At 47.0% G+C, this 27,487-nt stretch overlaps 1 protein-coding gene across 3 annotated transcripts in view; it reads left to right on the plus strand.

Annotated features, from left to right (window-relative positions):
• The window catches only part of pot1 (protection of telomeres 1 homolog), a 68,823-nt gene that overhangs the window by 41,334 nt on the left and 2 nt on the right, over window positions 1-27,487 (plus strand). For all 3 annotated transcript variants that reach the window (XM_030054641.1, XM_030054642.1, XM_030054643.1), the window contains exons 11-20: window positions 14,129-14,313; window positions 14,810-14,907; window positions 15,389-15,415; window positions 17,543-17,699; window positions 18,320-18,525; window positions 19,189-19,324; window positions 19,944-20,026; window positions 25,308-25,402; window positions 25,537-25,642; window positions 27,173-27,487. The exon at window positions 27,173-27,487 is cut by the window's right edge and continues 2 nt beyond it. In XM_030054641.1, the coding sequence (XP_029910501.1) occupies window positions 14,129-14,313; window positions 14,810-14,907; window positions 15,389-15,415; window positions 17,543-17,699; window positions 18,320-18,525; window positions 19,189-19,324; window positions 19,944-20,026; window positions 25,308-25,402; window positions 25,537-25,642; window positions 27,173-27,288 (1,209 nt within the window). In that variant the 3' untranslated portion in view covers window positions 27,289-27,487. The remainder of the gene's footprint in view (window positions 1-14,128; window positions 14,314-14,809; window positions 14,908-15,388; window positions 15,416-17,542; window positions 17,700-18,319; window positions 18,526-19,188; window positions 19,325-19,943; window positions 20,027-25,307; window positions 25,403-25,536; window positions 25,643-27,172) is intronic.

The raw sequence follows: 27,487 nt of genomic DNA on the forward strand, positions 1-27,487 counted from the left end.
TCAGCCCTTCACGCTGAGGAACAACACACACACACACACACACACACACACACACACAATGGAGGGGACAGTAATACAGATTCTGTATGACACTTGCGAACACACAAGCTTTTCAGTGTTTGTCACCTCATCGCTGTTGAGCCTCAGCAGGCAGCTTCCTGTCTTTTCACTGCACAGATGTTTATTTACCTCCAGTTCTGTGCAAAGCAGACAGGTAAGCCTGTATGGATGTAGTGGTGAGGTTCTGTGTGTGCATATGATTATAAAATGTAATGAAGTGCAATTCAAAATTAAGTAGCTTTCCTAGACACGTAGAGTTGAATCGATTATCAACTGGACTGTTTTTTTAGATTCTTGGAGACGTTTCACTCCTGGTCCAAGAGGCTTCTCCAGTCCTGACACACCGGTGGTCCCAGCTGTTTCACCTGTGGGGACGTTCTCCAGGGCATTGGTGCTCCTCCCTGGTGTGACGGCCGTCGGTAGTGTTGGTGGAGTCACCTGGCTCCAGGTGTGGACGCTGGTCGTTAGGGTCACTGATGGTCGTTAGGGTCACTGAGGGTCGTTAGGGTAACCGCTGGTCGTTAGGGTCACTGATGGTCGTTAGGGTCACTGATGGTCGTTAGGGTCACTGATGGTCGTTAGGGTAACCGCTGGTCGTTAGGGTCACCTGATGGTCGTTAGGGTCACTGAGGGTCGTTAGGGTAACCGCTGGTCGTTAGGGTCACTGATGGGGGTTAGGGTAACCGCTGGTCGTTAGAGCCACCTGATGGTCGTTAGGGTCACCTGATGGTCGTTAGGGTAACTGCTGGTCGTTAGTGCCACCTGATGGTCGTTAGGGTCACTGATGGTCGTTAGGGTACCGCTGGTCGTTAGGGTAACCGCTGGTCATTAGGGTCACTGATGGTCATTAGGGGCACTGATGGTCGTTAGGGTAACCGCTGGTCGTTAGAGCCACCTGATGGTCGTTAGGGTCACTGATGGTCGTTAGGGTAACCGCTGGTCGTTAGGGTCACCTGGCAGGAGTGGATGGAAGTTGTTGGGGTCACAAGGGGTCGGGGTGAATGGTTGAACTTCCTGGGAAGGGATGACAGGACGTGTTGTAGGCTAAACAGAACTGTCATTCAGCTCTGAGTGGAGAACCTGGTGACTGAGAACCTCCACAGGTTCCTCTCTCAGCTGTTCTCACATCAGACGTGTTGTAAGAGTAAGAAAACAGAAATGAGCAGGCCTGCTCACAAATGAAAGTATCAGAATGAATTTCCCTGTCAGAAACAGAAATGAAAATAAACACTGCTCACTTCAGCCGTCGTCTGAGCACGACTGGCTCTTTATCCTGAGCATTTATCAGTCAATCTACCAGGAGCGTAAACCGAGGCAAAATGAGCCAGAACAAAAACACAGCTGTTTCACTGGACGAAAAACAAAGTGAACAAATACAAATTCATCTTTTAACACATTTTTGGCTTTTTTCTTTCTCTGTTCGTCCTACTTTTGCCCCTCTCTCTCCTGTTGGATAACAAGCGTTTCCTGCTAGACATGGAGATGCAGGAGCCACAGCCAACACAACACAGACCTGAACCCGGCTCCGCTCGCTGATGACGCCGACTGTAGAACATGAGGAACAGAGATGTAGGCTTATCCTTGAGTGATTTTTGGGCTTTTTTGTTTTCATCAGTGAGTTGCAGAAAAAACTCATCTGCTTCATCTACAGAAACAGCCATCACTCCTTCATATCTTGTCCTGTTTGTACCACAGATCCAACTCCAGCCTGCAGATGTGCACAACCAACATTTCTCCTGGTTGACTAATCAGTAGGTGGCATCATCATTCAGTTTGTTCACAAAGGCTGTAACAGACTGTGGGCAAAACATCAAGTGAAGACAAGAAATTAGCATATAGTGAAAAAAAAACAGCTTGTCCTGGTGTTAATCCTTATTTATTTGTTACTGTTATTATGCCACGTAAATTAACATAAGAATCCAGTGCAATAAAGAAAAAAAAGTCAGTATTTCCAGAAATGTGTGTTGGCAGTGTTATGCATGTTTGCATGCAGCATTTGGCAGAAACTGACTTTTTTTTTTTTTTTTTTTTTTCAAACGTCATCTGCTTCAGTAGAGTCCATGGATGTTGCTGTTGATGAAGCAGCAGTTTTAAAAAGATTTCTTGATGTGGTGCCAGTTCAAGCAGCTGAGAGAGACGGTTTCAAATAAGTTGGACTGCTTTGGACCCAGGATGCAACCCAGGCGGAGATATTTCATATTACAGCTCTGCCTGACTTGTATGATTCATGTCACCAAACTCTGGAGCATAAACCACAGAGGGTTTCACATTCTGCCACAACAAAATGCAAAATATTGTCAATTAACGTTATCGGCAAAATCCTCAAAAATATCAAGATCTTATTTTTTGTCAATATGGCAAAACAACATAATCTCTCAGAAACATGAGGGGATTTCTTACAGAGAAACCCATTCGCTTCCTCTGGATCTTAGAGCAGATCCCAGTGAACCTTTTGTTTTAAAAGCGTACAGTCTCTCTCTCTCTCCCTCTCTCTTTCTGCCTCGCTCGCCCTCTGCGAGCATCACCTCAGAGTCGTATCACTTGACCTTCCCGTCTCTCTAACTCCCCCCGTCTCTTCCCATCTATTCATCCATCTCTTACTCCAGTTTCTCCTGACTCTACTGTTCTTCATGTGTCCATCTTCCTCCTCCTCCTCCTCCTCCTCCTCCTCCCTGCAGCCTCCTGCTGTCCAGGCTGGTCGTCTCAGCACAATCCACCACACAGATGTTTACCTGTTTACCTGCAGTCTCCATTTTCCCTTCCTGCTGAATTTGCAGCTGTTGTAGTAATTTGCTGTCAGTCTGTGATGCTAATAAAAGCCTGTCTGTCAGCGCTGACTGTGACAGCTGCCCAGGAGGCTGCGGACGCCAGCCTCAAACTGTCAGCTTCACAAAAAAATAAAATAAATAAGATGATGCACCAGAGTGATAGACGCTCACACACATTCACTGCTGCCTGTAATATCACGATAACATTGCCATTGAATTGACCATGAATTTAGGCTTGTTTGGGTTTAAGCACTTTCCAGCTCGCGGTAATGCATTTTATTGCAGCCGGCCTATAAATTAAAATGATAACATTAATAATAAAGGACTAATAAAGTACAGGCCTGTGTCCCTCCAGCAGCAGCAGCTCCCCACCTCGCACCGTAACACATCCATCACTTTAAAACACAGATCATGTGGCAAGAAGAGCGAAGGTCTGGTTGCACACAGGAAGTGCACACTGGGCTGCTCTGACAGCTAAACGAGATTAGCATCATATTTTAGAAGCAAAACATTGTCTCTAAGTGTGATATGATAATTATTTGATGTATGTTGAAATAATAATATTGATATCATCTGAAATAATGCATTTTACAGTGGTAACATTTTTGGACCATTTTCTGACCTCAGAGCTGCTGTTTGCTGCTCAGTCACTTTGAGCAGCGCAGCAACACTGCTCTGAGGTCAGCTCATTTTCAGAGCAACACGCCCATGGAGCTCAGAGGGACACGAGACACTCTGCTGTTTCCACAAGGGGGCGCTGCACGGGGACATGACAGCTGGGCCACTTGGAAACCAGAAGACATTTTTCGCTGATGTTTTCCAAACTGTCGTGTCTGCAGATCACAGATTAGCAGGCTTGCTGTTAAAGAGCAGCTGCAGCAGATCAGCTGTTGAAATCCTGTTTATTACAGGCGTCATCTTTCATTCTCTGGCTTTTATTGCTGCTCCGTTGCTTCCGTTCATCATTTGGTTAGCCGTGTCACCGACGCAGCACGCTCTCAGATGTCCGGCTATTAAAGCCGCTGCCCATATTTCACATTTATCACAGCGGATGTTTCCATGTTGTGGTGTTTCGGGGGTTGGGGCTCGTCCAGTAAATTGATGCGATCTGCTCCCGAACATCAGCCTGTGTTTCTGTGTTTAAGTGAACGCAGCTCAGGAGGAAAATGAGACCAACGCCGCAGGGCTGAACTCTCCTCCAAACCCTCAGACTGCAACAGAAAGGCGGCGTTGCCTCACGCTGTTGAAGGTAATAGCGCGTGGCACAAACACTCAGAGTTAAGAAAACACATTCACACTTCTCGCTTCATTACCCAGCCTTCACCCCGCGCAGCACAGGCCGTCGAGCAGGATTCATCGTGTAGTGAGCGGCGTGTTGAGCTGATATCATTGTGTTCACATTGGTCTGTGTGTGTGCCTGTGCGTGTGTGTGTGTGTGTACACCATAATGCCAGCTTTAATCTGAGGTCACAGGTCAAAAATGCGTGGTTTTTTTCCGGCGTGTAAGCAGATAGTCGTAATCGGTGGCTCACAGATGGCTCTTCTGGCTCGTAATCAGCCTTTTGATCAGGAGCAAATTTCCTGATTATGTCGAGTGAAAAGATGCGAGTGTGTTATGACTCCAGCCTCCATAATCACTCTTTCTGCTGAATGTTTTCACATCGGCAGGGACGGGGTTTTCCTGCCGGCTGTGTGGCTCCGCTGTGGCCCGGAGGAACGCCTCGCCCCGCTTCTTTAATTCATGAGGAGAGATCGAGAGATTGGGAAATCAAGAGAGAGAGAGGGCAGAAAGACAGCACATGGACTGTCTGAGCACTGGGCGTCTGGAGAATGGCATAACTGGACATTTAGCAGAAGACGTTTTGTGAATGTGCAGAAAACGTGTGTGTGGCTGTGTGTCATTTACATTTCACATTATGCACATGACGCTTCTTGCAAATATCCGCTTGTGTTTGGGGGAAGGCGCTCACAGAGAGAGGAGAGGAAAAATACTGTCAAATTTTAGCCTTTTGCCAGGTGCTTTTATTTTGAAAGGCTTTCTTTCTAATTTTCCAGTAATGTTCTATTCATTTTCTGCTAGTTTTTTGTAATTTTTTGAAGATGTTTTCAGGTAAATTTCATGGAACTGATTACAAATTTCTTGCTGATTCTCAGTATTTCCTCGCAAATTTGCTGGTTTACCTTTTCTCGTGTTTTTAAAAGAAATCAGGTGAGTTCGTCTCTAAGGGTTAAATGCTTTCGAAGCTTTCACCAGCAGGTTTCAGTTCTCTCTCTCTCTCTCTCTCTCTCTCTCTCTCTCTCTCTCTCTCTCTCTCTCTCTCTCTCTCTCTCTCTCTGCGGCACGCTGGGTTATTTAGAGCAGCGAGCGCCCAAGTGCAATCGAGGTGCTTAATCTCAAATGAGGTGTACTTACTGTTTGAGTTGATTTTTCTGCACTAAGAACCACTGCTGAGGTAAAGCTGCATCTCTCTCTCTCTCTCTCTCTCTCTCTCTCCCTCCCTCGCTCTCCCTCTCTCTCTCCCTCTCTCTCTCCCAAGCCCTTCTCCCTGCTGTTACATAAAGAAGCCGGTGTGAAATGAGTTGTTTTCTCTTCTCAGCGAGGGCGCGAGTTTTTTGGCTGCTTTATTGCGCCTCACTCCACGAGAAGCCGCGAAGCCCCGAGCAATCCCCTGAATTTTAAGGAATCCCTTTTTACCGAGCAATCCACCGGCACTAATGCCATGAGACAATGACTGCGGCGCCTCAGCTGCCGGGCGGCGGGCGGGCACAGTTTACTGTTTGCTTTTCACACAGACCGAGTATTTACCGCCGCCGCCACAGGCCGCTTGACTTCCATGGCCCGTTTTAAGAGGAAAAACTGTGTTTGCCGGCGGAGCTGCAGGGACACATTTTAGGTTTAATTTCCCTCCTGCTGCAGCAGCGAAGGCCGATCGCTCTCAAAGCTGCAGAGGAATCTTTCCCGCAGCCCAAACCTTCGCCGCACGTGTTCACGGCCATCATACGTTTATTATACAACGGGTTGTTTCAGCTGAGCGGTCCAATTGGTTAAAGGCACGCTGCAGAGTCTCAAGTTGTATTAGTTGCCATGCCAACTCCTCTGGTAATGACACAGCCACACACTGATCTTCCCTTTCTCCTGTTTACTGCTCCTCTCTCCTGTTGTTTGGGTTTGTTTTATTCTCATATAAAGTGTGCCTGTTAGAGGACAACAGCCAGACTCAGACTCAGCTTTACTGCCATACTGGAGACTTGAAGTTCACTTCAGGGATCAATGTGCATCAGTGCAAAAACTGTGTGCAATGAGCAAGACCAATGGTAAAAGTAGATAAGTGTTATTTATTATTTAAGATGCCAGAGGCAGTAGGGACAAAAGAGACGATATCTACCCAGTGTCACTTTATCAGCTCCACCTGTCCAATCTAATCTAATCTAATCTAATCTAATCTAATCCAGTCCAGTTGTTGTGCCCTAAAGTTTCCTCTCCTGCTGCCTATAATGCTCAGCTTGTCTTGTTGTCACGGTAACAGAGGTGTTCATTCACTTCTGTGTTTGGCATTGAGCTCATAGTTAGTGCTGCACTTTACTGTCAGCTGTTTCCACTATTCTGTCCCCCCTCACTGTATATAAATAGGGAGGACAAAAAACTAGAAACCCCTCTCAGTATAATCCAGTCCAGTAGCAGACCTGCAAACTACAACCTCAGTAATAAACACAGAATTAAAGAGACACATTCTGCACAATGTCAACACAAACTGAACATTATACACTTTGATAAAAGGCAGAGCTGCTGAGCAGACTCAGTTAAAATCAGGTTTAAATAAGACGTGAAGGTGATCTGCACGCAGAGGTGGCTGGATGGTTTTCACTGCAGAGAAAATATTAATGAATAAAAGTGAGGCCTGGGCCTGTGTGCCCTCTACATGATGAAACACAAAGTTTAACAGTGACGGTGGCATCCTCCACCCGTCTGCCAGACCCACATTCAAATTGCATGGATTTCTCCACATGCATTTTTATTAGCTTCCTGATGTCTTCATACCTAAAGATGTCAGCGCCGCCTGCCGCCTCATTCAGTGACTCAGGGTTTGGTTTGAGCCACTGGGAGTGTTCACCTGATTTAGAAACCATGGACTGAAATTAGATTTTTTTAATCAAGGCTGTGAAAGACACAACATAATGCGTTGTTCATGTCTCAGTTGTTTTTGACCTTTAACCCCAGTCAAGGTGTCACATGACACCGAGCTGCTGAATCCTGATAAACTGAATGAAAGCCTGAGGCTTCTTTCAAGAAGCTTCCAGATGGATTTTGGACAGAAGTGAAGACACATGGACAAACTGCAGCTCTGAGTTTAATACAGCGGCTAAATGACTGACATGTTGCTGGTAGAGCTGCCAGTGGTGACAGGAGTGTGTTAAGCAGCGGTGTGTGTGTGTGTGTGTGTGTGTGTGTGTGTGTGTGTGTGTGTGTGTGTGTGTGCGTCAGTCTACACTTTTGGAGTGTGTGAAGCCTCATTTCTGCTATCTTTAAAAATAAATCCTTCACTTTCAAACGATGGAACCATCACTGCCCTCGTGTAGCCAAAGGAGGACAGTGTTCTGTGAGGTCATTAAACGCATCACCACAGGAGGACGGCGGTCTGTGAGGTCATCAAACGCATCACCACAGGAGGACTGCGGTCTGTGAGGTCATTAAATGCATCACCACAGGAGGACGGTGGCGGTCTGTGAGGTCATTAAATGCATCACCACAGGAGGACGGTGTTCTCTGAGGTCATTAAATGCATCACCACAGGAGGACGGTGGTCTCAGGTCGTTAAACACATCACCACAGGAGGACGGCAGTCTGTGAGGTCATCAAACGCATCACCACAGGAGGACTGCGGTCTGTGAGGTCATTAAATGCATCACCACAGGAGGACGGTCGCGGTCTGTGAGGTCATTAAATGCATCACCACAGGAGGACGGTGTTCTCTGAGGTCATTAAATGCATCACCACAGGAGGATGGTGGTCTCAGGTCGTTAAACGCATCACCACAGGAGGACGGCGGTCTGTGAGGTCATCAAACGCATCACCACAGGAGGCTGGCGGTGGTCATTGAGTCATTAAACGCATCACCACAGGAGGATGGCGGTGGTCTGTGAGGTCATTAAACACATCACTGGAGGAGGACGGCGATGGTCTGTGAAGTCATTAAATGCATCACCACAGGAGGAGGTCGGTGGTCTGTGAGGTCATTAAACGCATCACTGGAGGAGGACGGCGGTCTGTGAGGTCATTAAACACATCACCACAGGAGGACGGTGGTCTGTGAGGTCATTAAACACATCACCACAGGAGGAGGGCGGTCTGTGAGGTCATTAAACACATCACCACAGGAGGACGGTGGTCATTGAGGTCATTAAACGCATCACCACAGGAGGACGGCGGTCTGTGAGGTCATTAAACGCATCACCACAGGAGGAGGGCGGTCTGTGAGGTCATTAAACGCATCACCACAGGAGGAGGGCGGTCTGTGAGGTCATTAAACGCATCACCACAGGAGGAGGGCGGTCTGTGAGGTCATTAAACACATCACCACAGGAGGAGGGCGGTCTGTGAGGTCATTAAACACATCACCACAGGAGGCTGCACTATTCTGTTCTCTGATGTCAGTTTTTTAGATTTCCTCTTGGCGTGTCACTCAGACTTGCGGAGCCCTGATCACGGCACAGATCACGTGCCGCCTGGTTCGGTTTGCCGCCTGGTTTCTGTCTCTCTGTTGAAATTAGAGTTTGTTGCCTCTTCAGTGATTTTGAACCAACGATATGTGACGTCTCCTCAGTTATATTTGACGTCTGTCTGAATGTCGCTGGAGCGCTCGACTGAATCGCTCTGTAACTGTGGATCATCTCTGTCACTTTAAAGACAGTTTTTTTGTTTGTCTTTTTTATTCCTGTCTCTCTTGACAAAGACATCCTAATCTCAGTCAAGAGTGCCTGATTAAATGAAGTAGAAATGAAAATGAAATCATGCAGTGATGAGTCAGTGTCATGAGGTTCAGTGTTTTAAAGTGGGAAATGTTTAACTTCCTCACTGACGGAGGCGGTGCGACCTCGCGCTGCGCTGCTGTCGCAGCTCTGAGCAGGCGAGGCATGGCTCTGGGCTGCGGCCAGGTGAGGAGCTCTGCGGCTCATTATCGTCACACCTGGCCTCTGCGGGCCGCTTACAGTGGAGCTGCATGGCAGCGGCAGGACAGCAGCCGCTGTGAGCGAGCAGGCGGGCTGGATCCAGGCCAGAGCCACATGGCACTGCCTTGTTTTCCTGGCAGTCTGTCGCTCTGTCCTCTGGTGTTTTCTCACCATCTCCCCGCATTAGTCATTTGCTCTGCGTCCCTCGTACACCTGCTTCTAAACACACACTGTGGTAAAACTCAGCAAAGCTGTCATGCGGCTTTGTGAAAACAGCCGGAGACTTGTTGGAGCATTTCTAGCTGTTTGTGCCACCGGGTTCTTCCTCCGCGAGTCTCCGGAGACAAAATAAAGCAACAACATAAATACTGTCTTTCAGCTCTCATTGTATGCTGCTGGCCTCAGAGGAATTCATATGATCTTAATAATAATATTTGTGTATGCTATAAGATAAAACTCAGACATAAAAAACAAACACTGAGCTAAAAAATGAGAGGCACTGGCAGAGCAGCAGTTAAATCAGTTAATGAGACTAATGAGAGAACAGCTTCATAAAGATGAGCCTCAGCCACAGATGGAGGCTGCTGACAGAACAACATCTTGTTATACTGAGACTGTGAGATGACATGATTTTTTGGATTTGGTTATGTCATGATTATGGCATAGCTGTTGCCTTTTCCTGGTGTTAAAGGCTGATTACAACAAAGGGGCTCAGTCTCACCTGGTGGATCATCACATCCTCATTACTGATGTGACTGGTTTATCACAAATCTCAGGTGTGTGAATACAGACAGGTGACAAATGAAAAGAAAATCCAACATAATGGGCTCCTCTCCTCTCGGCTCAGCTGTTGTTTCCCTGTCCAGCGCCCCCTTGTGGAAAGAGTCTCTTGTGTCCATCTGAGCTCCATGGGCGTAAAATGAGCTGTGGCCGTAGATGATCTGCTCGTGACCTTTCACTCGGTGTGAGAAGCCTTCCTTCTTACCTGGAGAATCCTCCATTAGAACAGCAGCCCACCAAGGTGTGACACACCTGGCTGCTAAAGGGGACGGGAGACGCGCTCTGATTGGTTCACTGCATGTTACGCCCCAAACACAGCCAGGAGATTTTGGACATCGTCACTCGTCTGCATCTTCTGACAGCACCACGAGTCTCCAGCGCTGCACAGCGTCAGGCTCCACGTGTCCAAAGATGTTATTGTGATATTTGATTTTGTCCGTCTCGCCCATCCGGGCTGCTCGTGAAGGTGCAGATGGACGGTGGACAGGTGATGCATGTTGGCTGGTTGAAGGTTTTTCAGCGAAGCCAAAGCCTCATCCAGAGAATCTGAGAGCTCTGGGCGAGGCAGCGAGGCGGCGAGGCGGCAGCTCTCGTTTCATCTCTCTCTCGTCTTCATGTGGAGCTCCAGCAGAGAAAAGGCCTCAGGAGATCAGCTGGATAATCCAGCCTCCTGCTGCACAGCTGCAAAGATGTGGAGACGACACATGAAGAGAAGCCACAGCCGAGAGGATTTGCTTTTTTTGTCATTGTCGACTCCAGAGAGATGAGCCTCGTTTCTGCAGTGCAGCTGAAGGTGAAACATGAGAGCAAATAATCTGGATCCATTAACTCTTTAAAGCCAGGAGCCGCTGGGAAGCCTTTCAGAGGCCTTATTTAAAGGCTTGCTTTGTCTTTTTTTTTTTTTTAAGAAATCAAGAGATTTTGCAGAGATTTCAAAGGCTTAAATACAACAACTCCTGATCCATGACAGCTGATCTGACCTTTAAATATGTCATTTTAATGATTATAAATGTGTAAATTTAATGATTATAAATCTCACAAGCATTTAACCCTTTGAAACCGATTTCTTTCAGAAATATGGAACAAAAGGCGATGACAGATCTGCATGAAATTTGTGAAAAAATTAGCAAGAAATTTGGCAAATGTTACAAAAACGTTACCAGAAAATGAATGTTAAAAATTGTTCAAAAAGTTTCACAAAAAATGGAAAAAAAAAACTTTGTAAATTATTTATATATATAAAATTACCCAGAAAAATTTTCCCTTTAAAAATTGGAAAATCAAGTAACTAAATCAAACTCAGGCTTTTAAGAGGCTGAAATGGAAGCTGAGAAAATAAAAGCCCCTCAGGCTCCTGGCTCTTGAAGGGTTAACGCAGCGCCGGGTCTGTGGCTCGCTCGCCCCGAAGCTCCGGGCCGCTGGAGAGCGAGGACAGATCGGTGTCGTGACAAACACACAGAGGACTGCAGCCACACACACACACGCGCACACACACACACACACACACACACACACACACACACACACACACACACACACAGAGCCTCCATCAGCCCACACTATGCCTGGTGCAACAGCGCCCTCTGCTGCCTGCAGGCGGCGAGTGGCTCTGCGTCACTGCAGCTGATCAGCCATCGACTCCTCTGGAGGGACTCACACAAACAGACAGTAAACCAGAGTCCACACACAAACAGACGGTAAACCGGTCCACACACAAACAGACGGTAAACCAGAGTCCACACACAAACAGGCGGTAAACCGGTCCACACACAAACAGGCGGTAAACCAGTCCACACAAACAGGTGGTTAACCAGACTCCGCACACAAACAGACGGTAAACCAGTCCACACAAACAGAAGGTAAACCAGTCCACACACAAACAGACGGTAAACCAGTCCACACACAAACAGGCGGTAAACCAGTCCACACACAAACAGGCGGTAAACCAGTCCACACAAACAGGTGGTTAACCAGACTCCGCACACAAACAGACGGTAAACCAGTCCACACAAACAGAAGGTAAACCAGTCCACACACAAACAGACGGTAAACCAGTCCACACACAAACAGGCGGTAAACCAGTCCACACACAGACGGTAAACCAGAGTCCACACACAAACAGACGGTAAACCAGTCCATACACAAACAGACGGTAAACCAGAGTCCACACACAAACAGGCGGTAAACCGGTCCACACACAAACAGGCGGTAAACCAGTCCACACAAACAGGTGGTTAACCAGACTCCGCACACAAACAGACGGTAAACCAGTCCACACAAACAGAAGGTAAACCAGTCCACACACAAACAGACGGTAAACCAGTCCACACACAAACAGGCGGTAAACCAGTCCACACACAAACAGGCGGTAAACCAGTCCACACAAACAGGTGGTTAACCAGACTCCGCACACAAACAGACGGTAAACCAGTCCACACAAACAGAAGGTAAACCAGTCCACACACAAACAGACGGTAAACCAGTCCACACACAAACAGGCGGTAAACCAGTCCACACACAGACGGTAAACCAGAGTCCACACACAAACAGACGGTAAACCAGTCCATACACAAACAGACGGTAAACCAGTCCACACACAAACAGACGGTAAACCAGAGTCCACACACAAACAGACGGTAAACCAGTCCACACAAACAGACGGTAAACCAGTCCACACACAAACAGACGGTAAACCAGTCCACACAAACAGGTGGTTAACCAGACTCCACACACAAACAGACGGTAAACCAGAGTCCACACACAAACAGACGGTAAACCAGAGTCCACACACAAACAGACAGTAAACCAGTCCACACACAAACAGACGGTAAACCAGTCCACACACAGACGGTAAACCAGTCTACACACAAACAGACGGTAAACCAGAGTCCACACACAAACAGACAGTAAACCAGTCCACACAAACAGACGGTAAACCAGTCCACACACAAACAGACGGTAAACCAGACTCCGCACACAAACAGACGGTAAACCAGACTCCGCACACAAACAGACGGTAAACCAGAGTCCACACACAAACAGACGGTAAACCAGAGTCCACACACAAACAGACAGTAAACCAGTCCACACACAAACAGACGGTAAACCAGTCCACACACAGACGGTAAACCAGTCTACACACAAACAGACGGTAAACCAGAGTCCACACACAAACAGACAGTAAACCAGTCCACACAAACAGACGGTAAACCAGTCCACACACAAACAGACGGTAAACCAGACTCCGCACACAAACAGACGGTAAACCAGACTCCGCACACAAACAGACGGTAAACCAGAGTCCACACACAAACAGACGGTAAACCAGTCCACACACAGACGGTAAACCAGTCCGCACACAAACAGCCTGTTTCTCTTCCTGAAGGTGTTTTTGCATGAAGTTGTCCGTGTTTGTTTTAATGTTTTAATCCAGTGAAGGATGTGCATGAATGTGCATCTTAGTTTTTTACTTTTTATTTGTATTTCAGGCTGTTGGTATGAAGCTGTTGTGTGTGCTGCCTGTGGAGCCGCACTTCATATTGTGTTTTATTTCCTCTTTGATTCGTGTCTAAACTGGAGGCAGCAGGGATTTTCTCTCTGGAATAAACAACAAACATTTTCACTGGAAGTGGCTCTTTGTTTTGGTCCTCGTGTTTTCCTGGACTCGGCTCTTTCCAGCCCGCTCCTTCCCGGCTGCTGCTTTTATTTGCTTCCTTGTCCGTTGTTTAGTTGCAGGCTGTAAATAAAGTTGTAGTCGTGTTTCTGAGCTCGCTGCTGCTGGACGAAACACAGCAGATGCTGCTGCCAACACTGGCCGAGGTTCCTGGCCAGCTTCACTTTTTTAGAGTTTTTCTCTTAGTTTTACTTACTGTAATAACGAATAATAATGCTGGTGGGTCGCAGTCCGAAATATGTCATATATAATTCTAAAATAAAATATGTTCAAATAAATATATTTAAAAAATATATATAATAGGAAAAAAACAAATCTCCACAGTTCAAAATTAAGGAGTAAATGGAGAATAATAAAGCATTTTAAAATAATATAAAAAAAAATGTAATCCAAAATGTAAAAAAAAGTTTTAAAAGTTACATTTCTGCAGTGTTGAATGTGCAGACTCAGACTCAAGCAGTGTTGAATAAAATCTGCATCTTCATGGGTCATGATTGTGATTTTTGAATATTTTTTCCCAAAGAAATTCATGGGATTTTGTGCAGATCTCAGAGCGTTCACCGTGCACAAACACGTTTTGGATTATTGTACTTTTATTTTGTAAAGTCAGACACCAGGTGAGATCCGCTGACCTGAGCGATGACAGCTGGTGTGTTTTTTCCCTCCTGTGTCCCGTCAGCCCGGCTCGTACCTGCGGATCTACAACCTCCGCGCTCTGCCAGGAGCCAGTAAGCTGCCCGGCAACACCGGCAACCAATCAGAGGAGGCGGACTGCGTGGTCTTCCACCTGCACGGGGGGACGGCGTTCGGCCGGGGCATCCGGATCCTTCCGGAAAACAGCCCCAACGTCCAGGAGCTCAAGAGGTACAGCCGCGCCACGTAGGCACTGTTTTATTTAGGAAAAATAAAATAAAATCATACAGAGCCTCTGCACGCTGACCTTTTCCCTGACTGGACCTGTGCAGAGACACCAGCTTTTTATTTATTTATTTATTTCAGCTTTTACTTTGAAAATCCGGTATCTGAGCTTCATCTAAAAGCTTTATTTCAGTTCTGTGTGTTTTCAGAACTGAAATAAACTGAGATTACAGAGAAAATGTCTTCAGTTGTTTGTTCGGTTGTTCGTCTGTTCTCAGTGAATAAAGTTGAGATTTTATCACAAAACCTTTTCTGAGGTTTTTGAATCTCAACCTCGACAAATACCTGAAATTAATTTGACCCTTTTTTTCGCTCTCTTCCATTTTAGCCTTTAGCCTTGGTTTTCATGTATTACTTTTTGAATCTTGACTTGAGGTTTGCCGGCTGTGTGTGTGTGTGTGTGTGTGTGTGTGTGTGTGTGTGTGTTTCTGTGCGGCTGCAGGATCACCGGCTCCTTCACAGACGACGATTTCGACGTTGTTCTTGAGCAGGACGACTCGGCGCAGCTGGAGATCTGGTGCACGCCGCCGGAGAGCCCGGGTGAGTCCCGGCGCTGCGGGGGGAGGAGGGGGGGGGGTCCTTTATCAAACCTGAACCAATCACCAATCACAAAGTTAGACCGGAGTTACAGAGGGATTTTTAAGATCCACAGCAGTTTCTTTGCAGGCTGTGCAACTCGATATTAGCAGGATGTCCCTCATATTTTATCCATGTTTATAAATATATTTATGTTTCGCATTAAGTCTTATATTCCTTTGAACACCAAAGGATTTGTGTCGGTTCTGTATATGAGCACAGAGACAGTCCCTGATGTAAAAATACAATAAAAACTAAACAGAAAAGGTCAGATAAAGAAACACAAAGATGAAAAGGGGGGCAGGTGTTTATCAAAGAGAGACAAAATGAAACACGACACCAGACAAAAGAAAGATATGATACTGGGTGGAAATAATTATTTTGCCTTTTCTCTGAGCTTTTATTTTTCCTCATTATTTCTTTCTGTTTTTCCTCTTTTTTTCAGATCCAGTCCCTGTGGACTGCGGCACAGGTAGGAAACTTAAAGCCCCGTCCCAGACCAGAACGTTCCTCTGCTCTCCTCCCAGAGCGAGCAGTGGGCTTTCAGAGCTGCCACATCACTCCTCCTCCCTTTCCTCCATTCATTCCACTACGATATGAACATGAACTTTCAGAGCCTTCACACTTTCTTCACTCCAGTTTTCCATCAGCCCAATAAAGTCCTCCACAGGAGTTTTCCTAAAAGCAGCAGCACTGTTGGCTTTTCAGGACTTTTTCAAACCGAAACGCTCCCTCCTCCTTCTCCTCCTCCTCCTCCTCCTCCGCCAGGGAAAATAGTCCCTAAGCGGGGAAACGTTTTGCTTTCCACAGCCAATTATCAGCTGTGTGGTTTCTGAATGTTGAGCAGAACATTATAAGGCGGCTGCTTCAACCACAAACTCACATTTTGAGGTGATGTGGCTCATTGAATCCACAAGAGTCTCAGCTTTCCAGTCAAAGCCAACTGATGCAGCTCCAAGACTGTTTAGGCCCCAGTCTGCACACACACACCATTTTACAACAGGCCACAAGAACACATGTGGACTGCAGGCTTTGGGGCCCAAACTGCATGGGATTAGCAGAAGGTGGGCGTGTCTGCAAAGGGGAGAGAACCCATTTTCATTCACACAGCTGGAGGTCAGAGGTCAAGGGACCTGCTGGAAAATAGCCATAACAGATTTTGCTTGCCAACATTTTACTAAATTTGCAGCCTGATATTGCTGATGAGAGCTCTTATTGTGTTGAGAGGCTTTGAGGTTCATGGTTTAAATACATGGCCAGCTCGTTGGGGGCCACAGCGGACTGACGGGCCGCGTCAGGAATGTAATGAAATTATCTAAATGTGCAACTTTCCAGGAAGATGGCAGAATGTGGTGTCAGGTCATTAAATCGTCTGTGTGTGAGCCCGGCTGCGGCTGCGGTGGACACCAGGCTGGAAAAACAACATTAACAAGGCAACAGCAAACACAACATGGACCAGCGGTGCTGACGAAACCCCCCCCCCAGCCGGGCCGGCACAGTCACTGCCGTGTTTGCACATGAAGCTGTTAGTCCTCGTTTGGCCGAGCCGTGTCAGTTTGGATGCTCGACCGCAGGAGGAAGATGCAGAATTTGACCAAGTTTTGTCAAAATGGGATCAGTGATGTCTGGTTTGGTGCACCGCCGTCAGGAAAGAAACACTCATTTAAAAAAAAAAAAAAAAGTCCTCAGCCAGATCAAAGACACGTGTTGACCTAAAGTTTTGTTGAAATCTGATTATTGGCATTTCAAATATTGTGTGTGAGAACTGGATGAACCATAAATGATGTGCAAAGTCCATGCAGACCTCTTCCCACTCATAAAGTTTATTTATAAAAACAGAACGTGTGTCCGGGTGTTTATCCACAGTGACCTGGAGCTGAGCTGATTTGCGACTTTAAAATCTCAGAAACTTCGAGGTTTTTTTCTCACAAAGTTTTTACTTTAATCTTGGATGTTTTTTCTGGGAATATCACCCCCCCCTTTCCCCGGCTCCATATTATTTTCTCCCCTGAGACGCTGTCGCATTAAGTCAGTAAACACTGTATTTAGCTGTTGATATAATTTTTATTTTCTCCTAAGTTGTGACTCAGTTTGTAACGTGGGTTTAGATTTGAGCTGCAAACTGATCACTGATATATTTCTGAGAAACCGCTTTACATTTCCATGTGATGCATTTTTTACCTGGACGGTGTAAAGTGTAAAAAAGTAGTGCCAGCTCTTCTGGATGTTGGGAAGCTCGACGTGCAGCGCAGGCGGTGGAAAGGCCGTCCTGTACTTCCTGTTTGTTTGACTGACAGCTGTCCAGAAAACAGCCGCTGGTGTCTTCCTACATTCTGTCTGATTATGGAGTGGAGAGTTCCTCTAAAACAGAGCAGGCGTACGCACGGCTTTAGAAATCTGATGAAAAGAAGGAAAAGGCGTTTGTGTGTTTCTGGCTTTGTGTGAACACAGTTTTAGTCTGAATGAGTTTTATTGATCCGGCCCCGGATCGTGTTCAGGACAGGGGAAGAGCCTCTAAGAGGCGACTGGAAGCCCCCGTGTGTGTGTGTGTTTGTGTGTGTGTCTGAGTCTCCTGTTGTTGTTTGTGTCTCCGCTGCAGAGAGGAGCTGCAGCCACGGCGAGGCGGCGGTGACGCTGGCCGAGCTGAAGAGGGCGGGGCCTCGCCGGGTTTTCCACGTCAGAGCGCAGCTCAGGTCCTACGAGCCTCGGCGGCTGCACCAGGCCCTCAAACTCCACTGCCACAAGTGCCAGGCCATGTACGACCACACACACACACACACACACACACACACACACACACACACACCCTGAGGAAACCCGCTGAGGGACTTTATTTAGCTTTATTTGACTTTTGTCTTTACTTTGGGCTTCAAAGCAGCTCCAGGCTTCAAATGTCTTAAAGTACGGTGGCCCTGAGAGCTCAACACACAGAAAACACAAAACACAACCAGAAAGCGTCTTCATCAGTTTGACGTCACACACACAGCGTTTAGAGAACGCACTGCAGATCACAGCAAACAGCAAAGTGTTTCCAGAGGACACTGAAAAGTGACGGACACATCAGGTTACTGCAAACAGCGACTTCCCAAAGTTGTTTATTGTTGTTGTTTATTGTTGTTGTTTACTGATGTTGTTTACTGATGTTGTTTACTGATGTTGTTTACTGATGTTGTTTATTGTTGTTGTTTATTGATGTTGTTTACTGATGTTGTTTACTGATGTTGTTTATTGTTGTTGTTTACTGATGTTGTTTACTGTTGTTGTTTACTGATGTTGTTTACTGAGCCTCAGGACGTCGTCCTCTGGTCTTTGAAGGGTTCCACTCGGTGAAGCAGATCTCTGCTGACCTTCTGTTCCTGTGGTTCTCTGACCTCAGGCAGGACGTTCCTGATGACGACGCGGTGGCGGCCGTGTTCTCGGCGGCGTGCGGGGAGACGGGCCCCTGCGGCCCCACCTGGGCCCTCTCCGGCCAGGTGGACGTCCCCGCAGGGCCGAGCGGGCCGTGCGGCCGAACGGTGACCGTCTACATGTCCGACCAGCTCATGGCCGAGGGGAAGGGCAAGGACCTGGTCTACCTGCTGGGTGAGAATCTGAAACTCTGTGAGGACAGGTGAGGACCTGTAAGGACAGGTGAGGACCTGTGAGGACCTGTGAGGACAGGTGAGGACAGGTGAGGACAGGTGAGGACCTGTGAGGACAGGTGAGGACCTGTGAGGACAGGTGAGGACAGGTGAGGACCTGTGAGGACAGGTGAGGACCTGTGAGGACAGGTGAGGACCTGTGAGGACAGGTGAGGACCTGTGAGGACAACTCTCCAGCAAACTGAAAAAGACCAAGACGTGTTTCTGTGTCATCCCCAGCCGGGGCTCTGATCTGAAAGCCACACACACACACACACACACACACACACACACACACACACACACACACACACACACACAAACACACACACACACACACACACACACACACACACACACACACACACAGCGACTCTCAGAAAAGAATGAAAAAGTTCATGACCTTAAACAGAACACAGAAAGATAGAATCGCTCAGAACGGCAGAGAAAGACGGAGGAGCTGAGAGACTGATGGAAACGTCAGAGCGAGGGAGAAGTGTGTGTGTGTGTGTGTGTGTGTGTGTGTGTGTGTGTGTGTGTGTGTGTGTGTGTGTGTGTGTGTGTGTGTGTGTGTGTGGCTCATGCTGAGTCAGAGGAAGTCACCTGAGGGTTGGGCCTCTTGCAGGTGTGACCCTGGAGGAGACCTGTCGGCTGGCGTCGGCCTTCCAGAGCATCGTCCCGGTCCGGTCGTCAGGAGGACGGCTGGCTCTGCTCGACCCGCCCGCCCCCTTCCTGTTCCGCGGCACCAGGCGCCACTACGGGTCAGAGCCCCGAAATACACCACACACACACACACACACACACAGCAGAGGGCTGCACTGGGAAGCTGAACCTGCAGCTCCACTCAGAGATAACTGCTGGCTCTGAGCTCCTTCACATTAAAAGCCCCATTTGGTCATGTGACTCTTCTGCTGCCTCCCTCACTCAGGACGAACAAACTGTCATTAAAGAGAGCTAAGAGGAGGACAAAAAAAATATTACTGAGGCCAGAGGATTTTGAAAACTGCTGATTGTGCAGTTTATGAAATGCAGTTTATTTCTGTTAATTAAACATTAAACTCATATTTCATCTAGGACTCACACCTTCCTGTAACAAAGGATCCATGGAAATCTGCAGCTTTTGTTAATATCAAGTGAAATATATTTAACTGATATAATATCAGTGACAGACTTGGTGTTTTATTAGATGTGGTTCCAGCAGCCAATAAGCAGCGAGCATCAGAATCTCCCTCAGAGGGGGCGGGGCTGCTGAGGATTATTAATCTGCTGATTTGTAGATGAACATGCTGCAGATCACAAAGTGTTTCCAGAGGACACCTGACGTTGTGTTTGAGTTCAGGTGTCGACCTGAGCGCTGCTGGCTCTTGTTTTGTGTGTCAGGTGTGGGCGGTGCTCTGAGGCCCAGGTGAAGGAGCCGTGTGTCGAGGGCGTCGAGGCCGTGGATGAGAGGATCATCGCTGAAGGTGAGACACGAGGGCTGCACGCTCCTCACTCACACGTGAATCAGGAGTTGAGGCGGTGATGCTCTCAGTCGGTTCTGACTTTCTCAAAAATAAAAAAAACTACTGCTCTCTGAAGTAAAAAGAGTTACCTGCTGTGGACCTGAAACAGACGACAGAAGTCAAAGTGCTCGACTTCACCTTAAAGTGTTTCCTCTCTGGTGTGGGACCTGACTCACGGGTCCCGTGCTGGGGTTTGTCCCTCACTGTGAACACATGTTGGATTCATGGAGACGTTTGAGGAGTTTCAGCTGTGAGGATGCCAGAGTCGCTCACCTGACTCCTTGTACTCAGGTCTTCAGGTTTAACCCTGAAAAAGTTGCACATGCTGGGATATTCTGCACAGAGGTTATGGACGGCTGCCTGCTGCTCTGTGGTCTGTTTGTGTGTCACATCAGATGGATCTGCTGTAGCCCTGTAAATATTAGGGCTGCAGTCTGTTAGTCAACTGGTCGATTTACTGGTCGATATGGTCTTGGTCAACCAAAATCTGATTGGTCGATTATTTGCCGTGTTAATTTGATCAGGAGTAAAGCACTAAGTGCTGATGGGGGTGTTTTCAGAACAGCCTGTTTCCCAGGTAACAGTCTGTCTTCAGAACACCTTCCTTGTTGTCACAGTTTTGGATTAGCACAACCCACTGGAGACAGACAGGTGGGTCTGTATGTTCTGAATGGAAGAAAAAATGAGGCCTGGTTTTCTGAATATTTGCTTAATTAAGAACGTTTAATGAACATTTTGTCCTCTACCATGTCAAAGACGTCGTCAGTGTGGCAGCATTTTACCAAAATAGATGGAAAAAAGTCGAATGCAAACTTTGCAAACAACAGTTTGCGCATCACAGCTCAACAACCAACATGGCATATCACCTAAACACGCTAAGCTAACATGTCTGTGTTAGGTCGCTCCATCAGTTTGGAGTATAAACACATCAGAATTGGCATATTTCAAACTTTTAGTCTAATAATCGTTTTATAACTGCAGGCGCACACCCACGACGACGGCAGCTTGACATAGGACTATTTTCGGACATCATAGGCTGTGATGTTTTGTAGGTGGACGTGATGCAGCGTGTCAGAGCCGACCGACTCCAGTGTGTCATTCTGTGCAAAATAATGTCAAAAACGATTTAATATACTGCAAATACTAGTTGTTTATGTTAATTTATAACAATTTATAACAAGGCTACCAGGTAGGCTACTGCCCAGTTAATTAATCTAAAAAATAGTACTTTTTTTTTTTTTTTTTTTTTTTTTGTATTTCCGGCGCCCCCCGATTAGTCGACTTTTGGTCGAAATTTCAGGACTTTGGTCGACCAAGATTTTCTTTGGTTGACTACAGCCCTAGTGAATATGGCGTCTTCACTTGGAGCCTGGCTGTAAACTGTTTTAACACTGAAACTGCAGCGATTTCATAAAGAATGATGTCCTTTCTGCAGGAGAGCAGCGAGCGCCGTGTCCTGCTTTTAGCACTAACGCCCCGTGAAAAGGAGCGATGTGTATTTTAGTTCACATGAAGCAGAACACACACACACACTGAGACCTGCAGACCAACACAGTCACGCTGCAGTGCAGGCTTTATTAACTCTGACTCTGTTGGTGTTTACTCCGCCCGGCTCGGCTCCCAGTGAGCGAGTGGGGCTCGTCAGGAGTTTGTTAATGAGGTCGGGGCGGCGTGGCCTGCAGGCTGACCGCCGGCGTCTGACTGCAGCCTCATCAAAGTGTAATGTCTGAACAAACCCCCCCCGGGCTGCCCGGCAAACACTCGGCCTCGTTTTCGGGTCACAGATCACTTGACCGGCATTAGCAGGAGCACCTGAACGCACCACGGGGACACACACAGCTGCTGCACAAACTTTAAATGTTAAAGAACCACACTGCTGCTTTTTTATTTACACGTTTTACTACAAACCACATGTGTCAAGTTTACAAGTTTATTTACAAATCATTTATAATAGAAATACAATTACAATCAAGATCGGTTCTGTAAAGTGGGACTCCCCAGAAGCTGTCTGTAGCTTATGAACAGGGGCCCAAACACTAAATAACAACTATACATTACAAAACAGTTCCTCATTTCTACCTAATTTAACACTAGCCTCCTCAGATTCCCTCGGTACAGAGAGATTCACACAACCAGCACATCACTTATCGGTACATGAGAAATACATGCATTCATACATTCATACATACATACATACAAACATTCAAGAGAGCAGTTCATCATTTAAATCCTCAGCTGTTTTTAGCAGTTTCATAATAAATAAAGTTAGACATAATTTAGTAGCAGTTTTTGTTTGAACCTCTTTTGAAAACAGACAGAGATGCACACTCTGTTATAGTGCTGTCAGTCTCATTCCAAAGTTTTGGACCTTTACAGGTTTTACTAAAACTTGTACATTTCAGTTTCCTTTTCTTTCCCTTTAAAAGTTGTTTTCCCCTTGTGTTGTGTTCATGAGTGGGAAAACAGATTGGAATGAGATGACAGAGTCTGTCACTGAGTGTAAATATGACATTATACGTTACACAGGCATTATGAAAAATGTTGCTCTCAGTGAGCTTCAGAAGTTTATAACCATAATAAAGAGGAACAGAGGGAGCATTAAATTTCCTCCATGATATAACTCGTATTACTTTCTTTTGTAAGATGAGTAATTTCTCAACATAACTTGGATATGTATTACACCATAAAACATTACAATAATTTAAGTGAGGCACAAATAGAGACCATACTTAATATTTTACATTACTACCATCTATTTTTCAAAGCATACCACGTATGCTGTAGTTTTCCTGGTATTTCTTCTTTATTGTGTAGTAATTTAGTTTAAATTTAGTTTAATGGCTGCATTAAGTTGACAGAGTACCTGCCGTCTGAAAACATGGACATCGTGAAAAAGGATCGAGTTTATTTGGCTTCTTCTCACTTAAAAAAAAAAAAGAAAGAAAGAAATTATGATTGTCTGAATAACTACAAGATTCATTTGTTTTGTGTGTGTGTGTGTGTGTGTGTAACAGAATGTGTGCCTCTACCAGAAAATAGTCCCTGAGGAAGGATTTGTGTAATGAGCTCAGTTGATGATGTGTGATGTATAAAGTCGAGCATGTTGGGAGGAGGAGGAGGAGATGTTGGAGCTCAGCAGGATCCTGCTGGATAAATAACATCACAAGGAGAACAGATGCAGATTCACAGGGTCTGAGGTGTTCAGGCAGGTTCCTGTTTCCATTCACATTTGAGTTATCACTTTGCTTTACCTAGAAACAAAAATACAGCAGTAAACATAAGATAAAAGATAAAGATAAAAGATAAACAAACACAGCGGTTACGCTGAGACGCACCAGAAACTACATTACAAACGTTCTTAGCTTTGATTGAGAAGCAGCCCGTCGGGGAGGGTTGGGGTTATTCCAGGTCTGGGTTCAGCCGTCCGTCTGCTCACGTCACCGACACGCCGCCGTCCGTCTGCCGGTGGGGGGGGGGATGATTGACGCTCCGCTCACCTGTCTCTTCTTCTTCTTTTGATCTGGTGGCTTTGATGCTGAGTGAAGCTGCTTCCTGTCTCGCTGCCTCGGCCTCGTTAGTACAGTTTGGCCCCGGGGCCTCAGCCTGCACCTCGACTCTGTGTGTGTGTGTGTGTGTGTGTGTGTGTGTGTGTGTCTCTGTGTGTGTGTGTGTGTGTTTGTGTGTTTGTGTGTGGTCATGCAGAGTGTGTTTTCAAGTTTGGCTGATGTTGAGAGAATCCTGTTAATTTGACAAAGTGTTTGTAAAATAAAATAAGGGTTATCCAGCTGTTAATTAAATATCTACCCAAAAAAAAAGTTTGTTACCAAAGCCAGTACGTTGGACTGTTCTACCCCTTCATGCAAACAAAAATGTAGAAAATACATTCAGGTTTGGGTCAGGTTGGCGTTGTTTTAGTGAAACTCCAGTGCTGGAGTTTACATGACAACACTGAAGGCAACACGTAGCAGTGATGGAGGACGAGTGAGATCTGGGACTCGGGTTGGTCCGGACAGGAACATGAGCCCGGTCCGCGCTCCGGCAGGAAGGTGTTTCCTGTTGCACCTGCCAGCCGAGCAGAGCAGGTGGGCAGTTTGGGCTCCTGCATGCCCGTCCCTCCCGTCCTGCTGATCTCAGGCCCGTCCCGGGTGATCTCAGAGACGGGCAGGTTTAGGGGTGTACCTGAGGAACAGAGACTTTGCTCTGTGATTTAGAACAGATTGAAAATGAGATTCATTTTATGTTCCTTTTTCCTCTGTACGATGAGCTTAGACATGTATTTTTTGAAAAAATGAGATTGTTATTCAATGGTTTCTTTTACCTGGATGATTATAAAAAACTGGAATTATGTTTCAGAATAGGAGTTTTTCATACAGCTAACTTTATTTGTAAAGCGTGGGAAAAGAGAAAAAATGTGCTGTATATTTGATTTGAATTTGGTAATATATACAATATGTAGTCCATATGTGCAGGCATAAGTGTATGTATGTTTTTCTTTATTTTTGTTTATCTGTTGTTGTTTTGTTTATCTGTTTACACACTATGCAATGCTGTTTGTCATGTTTAGTGTCTTATAAGCCCATGTGGGTTGGGCACCTTGAGTGCACGACACTTAAATAAAAATTCATTCATTCATTCATTCATTCATTCATTCATCCATCTCAGGCCTGTCCCGGCCGATCTCAGGCCTGTCCCGGCCGATCTCAGGCCTGTCCCGGCCGATCTCAGGTCTGTCCCGGGTGATCTCAGGTCTGTCCCGGGTGATCTCAGGCCTGTCCCGGCCGATCTCAGGTCTGTCCCGGGTGATCTCAGGTCTGTCCCGGGTGATCTCAGGCCTGTCCCGGGTGATCTCAGGTCTGTCCCGGGTGATCTCAGGTCTGTCCCGGGTGATCTCAGGTCTGTCCCGGGTGATCTCAGGTCTGTCCCGGGTGATCTCAGGCCTGTCCCGGGTGATCTCAGGTCTGTCCCGGGTGATCTCAGGCCTGTCCCGGGTGATCTCAGGCCCGATCTCAGGCCTGTCCCGGCCGATCTCAGGCCTGTCCCCGACGACCTCAGGCCTGTCCCGGCCGATCTCAGGCCCGTCCCGGCCGATCTCAGGCCTGTCCCGCCCGATCTCAGGCCCGTCCCGGCCGATCTCAGGCCCGTCCCGGGTGATCTCAGGCCCGTCCTGGCCGATCTGAGGCCTGTCCCAGCCGCAGGTTCTGCCTCTAAATCAGTTTTCCTTCCTGTGTGTGTTGTTGTGCAGCTCTGGGCGTCCAGCTGCTGCAGCCCCGCCTGCTGGTGAAGCTGGAGCTGCAGGACGCCACCGACACGCTGGAGGTTTTCCTCTGGAGAGACGCGGTGAGTCCACACACACACACACACACACACACACACACAGTTTTCCCTCCTGCAGTTTCCTTACAGAAGGCCTTTTATCATGACACCGGCAGACCACTGACTCTTCTTCGTTGGTTTTGAATTCATTCCTTCAGGAGTCGTTCTTCCACGTGTCAGCGGAGGACGTGGCAGCCAATCAGGAGGCTCAGGACAGGATCCGCCTCGTCATGGACTCGCTCTGCCCGCCGGGAGGCAGCATGGGTACGTTTCTGCCTGTGTTTGTTTGTTTGTTTGTTTGTTTGTTTGTTGTTACTCGTGTCTGTGAAATGTGGAACATGAGAAGCTCCTCATGACACAAACAGGAAACCATGTGAACCGTTTAAAACTGAAACCAGGAAACGTGTTTTTGCTCGATAAATAAATAAATAAATGGTTTGTTAAAGAACTTTTTAAGAAAGTTCTCTGTGGACCCAGCTGGTTCCGTAGAGAACCGTATTTAAATGGTTCACATGTGATTCCTGTGTGATGATGTCAGCAGCCGTCGCTGTACAAACTGACCTCTGGTGAACTCTAGTGACCTCTGGTGACCTCTAGCAGAATCACAGCCTCACCAAACTGCAGCTTCTTGTGATTTTTGCTCTTCAGTTTGTTTGCGTGGCGTTAAAACGTTTCTTGAACTCTGCAGCCGCTCGTTGGTTTGTGATCTCGTTATCGGCACTTCAGGACTTCATTATCTTGATATGAAACTTTTGTTCGTTATCACAGTTTCATTATGGATCATAAAAAGCTTGAGATTGTGTGTGAGTCTGCGTCGTGTTCAGATCAAAGTGGATGTGCTGATCTCTCCTGACGTTCTCAGCAGGCGCTCAAACCGTTAAGCTGTCGTCGAGGATAACGAGGTAATTAAGCCCCGCATCGAGATGACAGGATGAAATGAACACCAGCTAATAAAACCATCATAATGAAACCAAAGAGAGCGAGTTGCTGTTTGATAGAAATCTGACTCAGATGTTTAGATGAGATGTGTTGGTGTGAGCACCGTCAGCACACACACACACACACACACACACACACACACACACACACATACACACGGAGGTGTTTACAGGGCAGGTTGTCCATCAGGAGTACTGGATCAATCAGATTAAATAGACCTCATGTCACCACCTCAGTCAGAGGAGAGTCCAGAAGAGGGTTGCCGGTTTGAATCCCCATGGCAGTTGGGACAGTGCGGGCAGGGAATCAATCAGTCAGTCAGTCAGGCTGTATTTATATCGCTGTGTTCATGCCATCAAAATGACGAGTATAATGAAACAAGCAGTCAAACATAATGGAGATGAAAGTAAAAAACATCGTACACACGACTGTGCATTAAAATCCATCATAACATTGAAATAATGTCGTCTTTATCAACGGCACAAAACACAGAGGAGCACAAAAAAACTCTAGTGGACGCCGCGGCAGGAAGCCCCGGCGGTGGCGGCGGCAGGAAGCCCCGAGGCCGGCGCCCTCTGCTGGAGCCGCACACGCCTGCGGTGTAGCGATAGGAACGTTTTGACAGAAAAGTGAACGTCTCGGTCGCCTGCACCAGGTTTCACTGCAGAGCTTCACTTTCACTTATCAGATGAACTGGTGCAGAACTTTAATTTAAAAAGGTTGTAGGTTTGACGGCGCCGTGACGGTGCTTCTGATTGGTGCAGCCGGTTAGGCTCAGGGTTGACTGTCCTGAAATGTCCCGGGACTAAACAGAGGAACCCTGAGAGACTGATCCCAGGTCTGTTCTGTCCTCAGCGGCGAGGCCGTGGCTCGACTTGTGTCTGACGGCGTACGCAGCCGAGGGGCGGACCTGCTACCAGATCTGCAACACCGTCACCAGACCCGCCGCCGCGCCCTCCGACCCCGCCTGAAGGTCAGAGGTCACCGGAGAGCGAAGCTGCTGCAGGATGGATGTGATCAGCTGGTTTTAGTTGTGAGGATTTAGAGGCTGAATGTGTCAATGTTCATGAAACTGCAGTAAGTAGAGATGGAGGTTGGCTGCAGAACGCCGCTCATGTTTTTAAATATTCTGCTTTTTGTTAAGTTGGTCTAAATAAAAGAAATAAACCT

The sequence above is a fragment of the Myripristis murdjan genome, chromosome 6, assembly GCF_902150065.1.
Source record: "Myripristis murdjan chromosome 6, fMyrMur1.1, whole genome shotgun sequence".
NCBI classification, from domain to species: domain Eukaryota; kingdom Metazoa; phylum Chordata; class Actinopteri; order Holocentriformes; family Holocentridae; genus Myripristis; species Myripristis murdjan.